Below are 12,205 nucleotides of genomic sequence, written 5' to 3' on the forward strand. Positions count from 1 at the left end.
GAGGTTAGAGTGGGAGAGAGCCAAAGCATAAGAGACTGTTAAAAACTGAGAACAAACTGAGGGTTGATGGGGGGTGGGAGGGAGGGCAGGGTGGGTGATGGGTATTGAGGAGGGCACCTTTTGGGATGAGCACTGGGTGTTGTATGGAAACCAATTTGACAGTAAATTTCATATATTAAAAAAAAAAATTAATTAAAAAAAAAAAAAAAAAGAAAAAAAAAAAAATAAAGCCAGATGTGGAAATCTTAAAAAAAAAAAAAAAAAAAAAAAAAAAATAAATGACATAATCTTACATATAGAAAACCCCGAAGAATCAACCTATCAAGCAGGGTGGCAGGATATAAGATCACTATATAAGATTAATTACAGATCTCTACAGTAGGAATAAACCACCCAAAAAGGAAATGAAGAAACAGTTCCACTTAAAATAGCATAAAAATTAATTAAATTTTTAGGAATATATGTACCCAAAGAAGTGCAAAATTATACTCTGAAAACCACAAAACATTATTTAAAAAAATTAAAGTAGACCTAAAATAATGAAACACCCCACACTGATTGATTAGAAGATAAAGTATCCTAAGATAGTGGTATTTGCCAAATTGATCTTCTAATTCAATGCAATCTCTATCAAAATAAACCCAGCTTGCTTTTCTTGTAAGAATGGAAAAGATGTTTCTAAAATCCATATGGAAATGCAAGAGACCCAGAATAGCTAATATTGAAAAAAGAAGAAAAAATTTGGATGAGACACATATCCCAATTGCAAAATCTATTACAAATCTATAATAATCAATAGTGTAGTATAGACATGAGAATAAATGTATAAATCAAAGGAACAGAATTGAGGTCTAAGAAAAAATCCTTCTATTTACAGTCCCATGATACTCAATAAAGATGCCCAAACAGATGCAGTGAGGGAAAGACTAGGTTTTTTTCAACAAATGGTACTGGGATAACTGAATAACAAAAGAATGAAGTTGGATTCCTATCAAACATCACATTCAAAAACGAACTCAAAATGGATCAAAGAACTAAATGCAAGATATAAAACTATAAAACTCGAAGAAGAAAACATAGGTTTCCATCTTCTTGATCTTAGACTAGGCAATGATTTCTCACCAAAGCATGGGTAACAAAAAAAAAGGGTAGATAAATATCATCAAAATGTAAAACATTTATGCTTAAAAACACCATTAATAAAGGAAAAACAACACCAAGAATTAAAGAAAATAGTTTCAAAATATACAGCCAAAAAAGAGACTTGTATCCAGAAGTATACACAAAAGAGATTTGTATGCAGAATATATATGCATTTCTTCAAAAACAGACAAATAGCCAATACCACATCCAAAGATGCTCAGCATCATTAGCCATCAGGGAAACGCAAATGAAAAGCACAATGAGATATCACTTAACATCCACAGAAATGACTATAATCAAAAAGACAGGCAATAACAAGTAATGATGAGCACAAAAAGAAATCAGAACTCTCATACATTGCTGTTCACAATGTAAAGTGGTGCACCTGTTTTTGAAAACAGTCCTCAAAAACTTAAGTTCCTCAAAAACTTAAAAGCAGTTACAATATGACCCAGTATTCTCACTCTTTGGTATGTACCTAAGAGAAAGAAAAATACATGTATGTATACATGAAATCCTGTACACAAATAGTCATAGCAGCATTATTCAGAACACAAATGTCCATCTACTAATGGTAAAGAAATAAAATGTAGGATATCTATGTAATGGAATATTATTCAACAAAGAAAGGAATGTGGTACTGATAAACATGCTACAACATGGATAAACACTGAAAACATTCTAAGTAGAAGAACTCAGTCACAAAAGACACTATGATTTCATTTATATGAAATTTTATTTTATTTTATTTTATTTATTTATTTTTTTAACATTTTTTATTTATTTTTGGGACAGAGAGAGACAGAGCATGAACGGGGGAGGGGCAGAGAGAGAGGGAGACACAGAATCGGAAACAGGCTCCAGGCTCCGAGCCATCAGCCCAGAGCCTGACGCGGGGCTCGAACTCACGGACCGCGAGATCGTGACCTGGCTGAAGTCGGACGCTTAACCGACTGCGCCACCCAGGCGCCCCTGAAATTTTAGAACAGAAAATATATTGAGAAAGAAAGCAGCTTACTGGCTATCAAGGGTTGCAGAGAAAAGGGGGTAAATTCAGAGTGATTGCTAAAGGCTACAGGGTTTCTTTAAGAAACGATGAAAATGTTCTAAAAGTAATTGTGATAATAGTTGCACAACTCTGCACAAACTAAAAACTACTGCACTTGGACTGTGAACTTTAAATGGATTAAATGTGAATGATATGCCAATCAATATTTTAGAAAGGAAAGAAAGATTCAAAGTGTTCTTAATGTGCAATGTAATTATGCAACTTAGAAAAATCTAGAAAATGTACAAATTTTTAGAATAAGGTAATTTGAAAAAAAATTGAAAAAAAGGTTAAGATAAAATAAATCAGTAACAGTCTTGTCTTCCCGAAATAATCAGTTAAAATATAATTTAAAATATTACTTACCCTTATACAATTTGACAATATTAATAGCTATTAATAAATTGAATAACAGTGGACAGTGCCATTTTAAGAATGTAACATCTTATTCCACATACATGAATGTTAGGGTCACAATTCTCCCAAGATTAATTCATAAATTAAGTGTGATTCCAATCTACTTCCTAACAGAATTTTTCAGTAAAACTAATAAAATCGTTCTTAAATATTATAAGACAGTGAAGAAGCACATACAGGGCTTGGGACTTACAAAAACAAGAATAAAGAAGAAGACTTCCCTGCCAAATAATGAGTCAAATTACAAAACCACAATATCTAAAACCATGAGAATAATAAGATTTCCAGAAACAAACCAATACACACATGGAAACTTTGAGATATGAGAGAGATTGAATCACAAATCAATTAACTATTAAATAAATGGTGTGAAACAACATATCCCAAAATAAATTCTAAGTAGATTACAGACTTTAGGGTAGGGAAAGGTTTAGCATCTAAGATTCCTAATGCAAAAACATTAGAGAATATAAAGAAGAAAATAATAAAATAGACTCTTCCAAATTCACAAACTTTTCAAAGTCCAATTCACCTTATTCAAGAATCATGGAACAGAAAGTATTTGTAAAATATATATATATATATAAAAGTATTACTATCCAGAGTAAATAAAAAATGTCTACAAGTTAATAAGACCAAACCTACAATTAAAAAAAAAAAAGTCACAGAACCAAAATTCACAGCCAATCACAGAATGAACTATTTAAGTGGAAAACAGTCATCAATGATTCGAAGAGTTATCATCAAATAATCATGTACCCATGAACTTAACACAAGGAAGTGCCACTTACCCTTATCGCACTACCACACAGCTTAAAGGATGCAGGGAAGCAGAAACTGATATAAAAATTGAGAAAGAAAATGCACCAGAATTCAATTTTCTCAATGGCTCAGTCATTCCCTGATGGTACACTAATAGATTTAATGTGTTTTCTTAAATATGTGCAACAAATTGATTCACACATTCAGAAATAGACATCCCTTCACCTCTAAAATAATCACACACACATAACCATACTTAGTATGCTTTAATAGCCATATATATGTATATATGTGTGTGTGCTTATGTTATATATTCTTTTTATGTGTGCATACCTAGAGGCACTATCATATTTACTAGTATGAAAATATGTTTCTAGCCTTTTCAATAAAGTCTATGAGAAACCTGAAATTTGATGGGAAAAAAATTAACAAAAATATTCTCAAAACAAAGAGAAAGCCACAAAAAAGTACTATTTTGAAAAATACTGATGAAAAAAGATATCAGACTATTATGAAGATTGACTGTACCTTTCATCTTCTATGAAAATAAAATTTTACTATGAATAAGGCCCTTTTAAGTCAAAGGAAAGCATCATCTTTAAAACACACATGAGTATTTTTCAACTGTTTTATGCTTTTTTCACATTTTATTTTTTAAAAGACCTGGAAAATACATTCTTAAAACTCTGTTGTAATGAATTCTAGCTATATTTATAAATTTAAGCTCTAGCTGAAAAATGTCAAACCTCATGATTCTAAATATGTTTTTCCAAAACATGTTTTATTTCAAAATGCTATAGCCTTTATTTTTTAATGATTACATTTTAGATAACTATTTGAAGTCAGTTTCCTGCTTTGCAACATCAATTTTTAAAAAGCTGTGGGTCTTAAGTGAAGGAATATAAATTAATGCTGGTCCCCACTGGTGGATTTGAATATATAACTTGTTATTTAAAGAAAATCACATGTAATAAACTTCCTATAAGAAGTTAGATTCAAAATAACAGCATTATTCTTATTCCCTCCATTCTCATTGCCTACCTTTATTTTTGCATCAATGCTATATTTTTCTTTTCTCCAATGTGCTTCTTGCTTCCTCAGTTTCTCCAGGTCATTTAGCAGGTCAGTGCAGCGGGTACTTAATTTCTCATTTTCCTCCTCCAGAGTTTTTATAACCAGTCTGTTTTGCTCTTCCTTATTCTGTACACACTCCTTAGTGTCCTGTAGAACAGTACCACAAGGGCCGATAAACAAAACAAAACAAACAACAACAAAAAAAGGTGAGAACTAATCAGCAAATATAAACTGTGCAGTTTTACCCTCACAGCAGCTTCTTCTATATTTGATGGCCAAGGTCACCTGTATACTTTTATTGGCCTCTTTTCATGCAGGTGGATGGGTCATATTTTTTCACTGGATGACAGCTTTGATGAGTACACATTTGCAAAGAGCCCATTAATTGATCAAGCTGCCTTTGATGCTGTCCCCAGCTATTTTTGAGACCCACACAGACATATCCTCCCAGACCTGGGTTTTATCAATTAATAATGCCAGTCCCATCAGAATCTAATTACAAGAAGCCACATATTCACACTCCTACTTTCTTAGCTCCATTTCCATCATTAACTATTTATCTGAAAGTTATAAAGCTTGGAGTCTTATCTTTAAAGCATCTTTCTCAGTTTTTGCATGTGAGAAAACTGTATGGTACAGCAGGGCCTAAGGCAATTTTTCCTCCAAGCTTGTCACTTTCTGTGCCACAAAGGCTGACAAAGCTGAAAGTAGGACTTCAAAGTAAGAGTACTGTAAAACTATGTAGAAGCCAACACACCTTAGCTTCCTGACTTTTATCTTTAAATTTCTTCTGCAAGTCGCTGAATTCTTTCCTTAAGAAAACGTTTTCTTCATCAACTGCAATCTTCCGTTTTACAAGGTCATTTATTTCCTTTTTTAGTCCTGTTTCTCTCTATGGAAAAAAAAATCACAATTATTGGTGAGTTGGTACTTCTAAGAAAAAATTATTTTATTTACAAAGTTTTAGATTTTGACTGATAATATTAGGATTAACTAGCTTTCATAATAATGTCTACTTTCACAATTCTTATTTCTGGTGACATGCCCATCAATATTCAGGTAAACAGTGCAAGTATGGTATCTGTTTATTAGTTTAAGATGAAGGACACATACAAACTGGATACCAAATGTTAAGCCACAGTCAGAAAGTAAACTTTTGGGATTTAGATGCAAAACAGAAGGAAAACAAAATTTTATGAAACATTCCAATCAAAGAAAATGTGTATGTAACTAAGATAAGAATTACCCTCTTATTTGAGTATGATTTCGAAGAAAACATTTTTTAAAGAAACAATTACAGATTTGTGAAGGCATAAATAATTTTCAAGACTGAAAAATGGCAAGTCTGTTTTCGTACCAAAGATATCTTGCTGTGTAGGAAAATAATTCAGAATATTCAAACTGCCATAATTTTTAACTGAATGTCCTTTTTACCTGCCAGAGATACCTAAATAACACGTAATCACAGGATGTGTCCATGACTCAATTCTTAATCTCCCTCTTACTTCTACAGTTTTCCTCTCAGAAAATTTACCTACTCTTGGCTTTTTGTCTCATCTCTGTCTGAGAGAATAATCTACAATGCAGCTTTGACTCTCTCCCAATCACTAATGCCACATTTGCAACTTTTTATATAATACCTCCACTTGGATTATCTGCTGGAACCTTAAACTAACATGGTAAAACTGAAATCCATATCCTTATACTATCTCTTTCTATACTTCTTCAACCTTCGTCAAGCCAACTTTTGTTCATTTTTTTCAACTAACATTTATTAAGCATCCATTAACATGCTTATACACTTTTTGAAAACCTCCAGGTCATTCTTAACAGTACCTTTTCCCAAAGCCCCGTCTGCCTATCAACCAAGAAGACACATCAAGATACAACATGCTGTTCTGTTATTAACTGGTATGCTCACCAGAAACCCCTGACCCTCATTCCATCTCTTATCTATCACTGATGCTCATCTGATCCTTAAATAACAATTTATTTTGTACTCCCATATTTGCTCCTTATTAAATATGCTCCAAATGACATGAGGATGAACTGAAACTTAGGATGAGGTTCAGGGATAGGATGAAAAATGGGGTAAGTCTTAGGAATAAAGTGAGGGTATGTACTATATTCCAATTTTTTAAGCTGTAATGTTAACTGTTGATTTTACTTCAAATTAAAAATATTTTAAATACTGGATACATACAAAAATAATCTGTGATAAATATATATAAAGGTATTAAGAGCAGAGTAAAAAGAGCAGCCTTGTATCCACAACCACTCAATTAAGACACACAACTCTACCATTGCCTTTGAAGTCCTCTGTAGGTCCCCTGATCCTCTGACATTTCTATAGCCTTCAGGGCAAAGCACTGTCTTACAATTTTGGTTTTATCCTTGTCTGACCTTTCTTTATAGTTTGGAGACATATATATCCCTTTTTGATATATTATACAGTTTACCTTACTTTTGAACTTTATACAAATTAAATCATACTACACATATTCTGTGATTTGCTATTTTTTGCTCAACATATGTTCCCAAATTCATCCATATTGATAGGTGTAGCTGCAATTCAATTACCTTGGTGTATAGTATTATTCTATTATATAAATATACTATAATATATTTATCTATCTCTTGTCAGTGTATATTTCAGCTGCTTCCCATTTTGGGAAAAGGGGTATACAAACAATGCTGCTATAAACACTCTTAAACATGTCTCCTGATACAGATGAGCAAGAATTTCTCCCAAGCAGTATTTTTCAAACTACAGATTGCAATCGAGTAATGGGTCATTAAATCAATTTAGTCATCACAATCAGCATTTTTAAAAACTGGAATAGAATACAATAGAAAATATCAAAAACGTAAGCATAAATTCTTAGCAAAAAAACTATGCCAAAGGAATAGAATTATGAAAGAAGCAGACACATTAAATTGCTCTTAAATTTTTTTGTTTTTTATTTGTTTTATTTAAATATTATGAAATTCATATTTGATACATACTTTATTATATTTTACCTTTATTACACATAGTAAGAACTATTATTATATGAAATTTTTATTTCATTGTGGGTGCACTGGGGTCATTAGGGAAAATGTATTTTTTTCAGTGTAGGGGTCATATTAATAAAAGTTTGAAAAACATTGCTTAAGAATATATTTGGGGGTAAAACTGCTAAGTCATAGGCTACAAGCACTTCAAGTGTTCTCTCAGTTCCACATCTACACCAACACTTGACTCTCAGGCATGGTATTTTTTACAAATCCAGTAGGTATACACGGCTCCTCAACATAGTTTTAATTTTTGTTTCCCATTTGAATTGTTAGGGCATATCAAGGTGTGCCTGACATCAATCAAACAGCTTAAAAATAGATGCATAAATGTGGTCCATCCACAACTCATAGCCCATTTTTCTATTCTCATCTAAATGTTACCTCCTTCAAGATTCAATTTCCACCTCTCTCCATGAAGGCTTCCCCAAATGTTACAGTAATTTCTGCCTTTTCTAGATTTCTGTCTTGCCCATATTATTAATTTGACACATTACACACTATCTATGTACTCATAATGTTTTCCAAAACGGATTAGTAAATGTTTATGAATTACATTGACATAGAATGAAAAATTCAATCATGTGAACACTAAGACTGTTTACAGGCTATCTAGAGACCTCTCCTTTGAAAAGAGAACTGACAAAACTTGAGCATCTTCATCTATTCTGGAAATTATTTAGACTTTAGGAAGGAAAGAACACTGAAGCAAATGATTTAAGTTTTAGAAGGGTTTGTCCATTCACGTCAGCTAACCTTAACAGGAACTGACAACTTAAACACCACCAGCAAGCCCTTTCATAACAATTATTTAATAATTTGAATTCTGGCATTTGAGTGAATTTAACAATCAACAAGGACAAATATAGACTTAATTTTTAAATAAAGAAGTATAATGCAGTGAGAAACTAGTTAACCCAAACTATCAATATTCTTATAGTCTGATAAATCTGATATTATGTTAAATAATCATGAAAGTAATAATTAAGACAAAGATGCACTCCCAATGAAAGACAACTGATAAATCAAACCTTTCTAGAACTATGAAATTTTGTATAACGCAAAATATTTTCCTAATAAAATATGCTCTTCGAGATCTACTTTAAATAATGAAATCACAGGTATATACAGCTACAGTTCATTTTAAAATTTAGCTTAATGAAACTTTTCAACAAACTTCTCTGGATAGAGTACATTTTGAATGGTATGGCTTGAGTTAATATTAAACTAGCAAATAGAACGCTGAGGAACCATAAACCATAAAGGGTGACAAGAGAAAATATGTCTGGAACAAATAATTTATTATGGATAAGACGTGAAATGAATAATTCACATCATGGTCAAGAGAAGTCTATGGAGTAAGATGAGGATGATAAAGAGTATGACGCAGAAAAAAGGGGAAAGGAGGGGCAGCAGCATAAGACCTAAAATTCTATCGAGCAATACTTCAGCATAGTTAATGTATTATTTATATGACCCACTTTCAAGCAGGCATGAAAGTTTTAATAAAAAACACAAGTTATGAAGCCATAACAACTAAAACAACGGGAAAGTGAGAAAAAGGAAAAGGTAAGAGATCTAACTGTAACTGAGAACCAAAACTTATTTCTGAGCTTCCTATAAGGTAAAAGAAAAAAAAAAAGGGGTGCGGGCAGGGATATAATGTTAAAGAACAATCATCATCTAATCAAATACAATATACTAGGCTGTTAGCAGAGTTATCTAATGTAATACTAGAAGGGGAATTTATTACATGATTTATTTTCTATCTATTTGTGACAAAGCTAAGGCAGTATCTTATCAAAAAAGTTACAGGCAATGTTTTACACTATCATCAATAGAATATAAGTTATAATATTAGACTGCACTCTTATGAAAGTTTTTTCTGCAACCAGCTAAAAAATTGTGTGTGTGAGTATGTGTGTGTGTGTGCGGCATGCACACAACTTCCTAGAAATTTGACTGGATACCTAAGTAAGACTTAAATAAGCTATAGGAATTGTTATTTTTTTAAGTTTATTTATTTATTTTGAGAGAGAGAGAGAGAGAGAGAATGCACATGTGCTCTGCAAGGAGCAGAGGGGGAAAGAGAATTCCAAACAGGTTCCATGCTGTCAGCACAGAGCCTGATGCAGGGCTTGAACTCATAACTGTGAGATCATGACCTAAGCCAAAATCAAGAGTCAGACTCTTATCTGACTGAGCCACCCAAGTACCCCCGGAATCGTCATTCTTAAGTGTTAACCCTATTCCACAGGCTGTAAGTCTTAAAAATTAAGAGCTACTTAATAAAAACACAATGGAGAAACTTCCAAGTTCCACTCAAGCATGTTAGGCACTTGGAAGTCATCTCTCCTGATTACACAACATGGAAAAAGTTGAACTAATTAAAACTCAAAAACTCTTTTTGGATCTACCAGAGAATTGGGGACATCGAGCAAACTGCTGTTCCAAAAACTAGAGAAACAGATAGATATATAAAGAGAATGGCAATATACCAGAGCAGGAGCCCAGGAGCAGTAAAATCCATGGAAACCACTACCAGGGTAGAAATATCTAATCTGTAATTAACAGATTGCTGGAGGATCAAAGTAGACAAGTTTTAACAGTTAAAAAGCCCAAAAAAGCCCAATTTTAGGTGACTTTCACCAGAGCCAAATCAACCTGGCTAAAGGGAAATACCTAACTCCAACACCCTCTAGCCTTCCTATTAATCCAAGGGAGGGGGAGAAACAGAAGCACTTGTGAAGGTCACATTGTAGGGACACAAGCTCACTAAAAGATTGAAACCTAATCAGAGTATAGAATACTTCATCTCCCCCTGACACTGGACCACCATACCAATAGGGCTTCTGTATAACAAGGGAACACAACGGAAAAAAAACTGTGCATCTCAGACAGTACTTAAGAAGCTTGTAGAAAAACCCAAAAAAAGGACAACAAAACAAAGTTTAGCCTCTGAAACATACAACTACAGCAAACGGTAAACACAGCCTAAGCCCTAGCCAGATAAACAGAAAACCTCACAGTAAAGGCCTATCCACCTCACTACTTTTTACCCATTTAGTTAATTTTAAGTGTCAACTTGCATATGCCATAGTACCCATGGTATCTAGTTTTTTTTAAATTTCTTTTTAATGTTTATTTTCATTTTTGAGAAAGAGAGAGAGAGAGAGACAGAGTGCAAGCAGGGGACGGTTAGAGGGGGAGACACAGAATTGGAAGCAGGCTCCAGGCTCTTGGCTGTCAGCACAGAGCCCAACACAGGGTTCGAACCCATGAACTGTGAGATCCTGACCCGAGCTGAAGTCAAAAGCCCAATCAACTGAGCCACCCAGGCTCCCCATGGTATCAAGTTTTTGATAAAACACAAGTCTAGATGTTGCTGTGAACATATTTCTCAGGTATGATTAATATTTAAATCAGTGACTTTGAGTTAAGCAGATAACCTCTCCATAATGTGCCTGGGCTTCATCCAGTCAACTGAAGATGATAAAACAAAGGGCTATAGTCTTCTGAGGAAGAAGGAATTCTGCCTCCAGAATGCTTTCTGATTGAGTTGCAAAATCAACTCTTCCTGGGCCTCCACCCTGCCAGCCAGTCTTGCATAAATCAGACTTGCCAGCCCCAAACTGCATGAGCCAATGCCTTCAAATCAATCTCTCTTTCTAGAAAGACAGATATAGGTAGATACATACACATATGCATATACCTCTATCACTTCTGCTTCTCTGAAGAACCCTGACTAATACAGAGTTTGGCCCCATTTAGGACTTCAGTCTTAAAATTACAAAGACATGGATACTGTCAGCAACCTGAATGAGCTTAGAAGCAGATTTTTCCCAAATCAAGCCTCCAGATAAGAGCAAGCCAAAAGGAAACCCTGAGTACAACCATGAGATACTGAACAGACAATCTAGCTATGTCCAGACTCCTTTTTTTTTTTTTTGCTTTTAAAGTGAGAACATTTTATTTTTTTTAGCCTGATGCTTTTATTTATTTTTTGTTTTTTATATTAAATATAATTTATGTCAAATTGGTTTCCATATAACACCCAGTGCTCATCCCAACAGGTGCCCTCCTCAATGCCCATCACCCACTTTCCCTTCTCTCCGCACCCCCCCCCCACATCAACTGTCAGTTTGTTCTCAGTATTTAAGAGTCTTATGGTTTGCCTCCCTCCCTCTCTGCAACTTTTTCCCCCTTCCCCTCCCCCTGGTCTTCTGTTAAGTTTCTCAGGATCCACATATGAGTGAAAACATATGGTATCTGTCTTTCTCTGCCTGACTGATTTCACTTAGCGTAATACCCTCCAGTTCCATCCACGTTGCTACAAATGGCCAGATTTCATTCTTTCTCATTGCCAAGCAGTATTCCATTGTATATATAAATCACATCTTCTTTATCCATTCGTCAGTTGATGGACATTTAGGCTCTTTCCATACTTTGGCTATTCTTGAAAGTGCTGCTATAAACATTGGGGTACAAGTGCCCCTATGCATCAGCACTCCTGTATTCCTTGGGTAAATTCCTAGCAGTGCTATGGCTGGGTCATACGGTAGATCTATTTTTTAATTGTTTGAGGAACCTCCACACTGTTTTCCAGTGTGGCTGCACCAGTTTGCATTCCCACCAACAGTGCAAGAGGGTTCCCGTTTCTCCACATCCTCGCCAGCATCTATAGTCTCCTGATTTGTTCATTTTAGC

At 34.1% G+C, this 12,205-nt stretch overlaps 1 protein-coding gene across 4 annotated transcripts in view; it reads right to left on the bottom strand.

The window, feature by feature from the left end:
- CNTLN (centlein) overlaps positions 1 to 12,205 on the bottom strand; it is a 315,313-nt gene that overhangs the window by 210,389 nt on the left and 92,719 nt on the right. For all 4 annotated transcript variants that reach the window (XR_009251688.1, XM_058695263.1, XM_058695264.1 and 1 more), the window contains exons 4-5: positions 5,202 to 5,336; positions 4,412 to 4,591 (exon numbers count right to left, since the gene is read on the bottom strand). Coding sequence is in view for 3 of the 4 variants with exons in the window: in XM_058695263.1 (XP_058551246.1) it covers positions 4,412 to 4,591; positions 5,202 to 5,336 (315 nt within the window). In the remaining variant the exon portion in view is untranslated. The remainder of the gene's footprint in view (positions 1 to 4,411; positions 4,592 to 5,201; positions 5,337 to 12,205) is intronic.

The sequence above is a fragment of the Neofelis nebulosa genome, chromosome 12, assembly GCF_028018385.1.
Source record: "Neofelis nebulosa isolate mNeoNeb1 chromosome 12, mNeoNeb1.pri, whole genome shotgun sequence".
Classification (NCBI taxonomy): domain Eukaryota; kingdom Metazoa; phylum Chordata; class Mammalia; order Carnivora; family Felidae; genus Neofelis; species Neofelis nebulosa.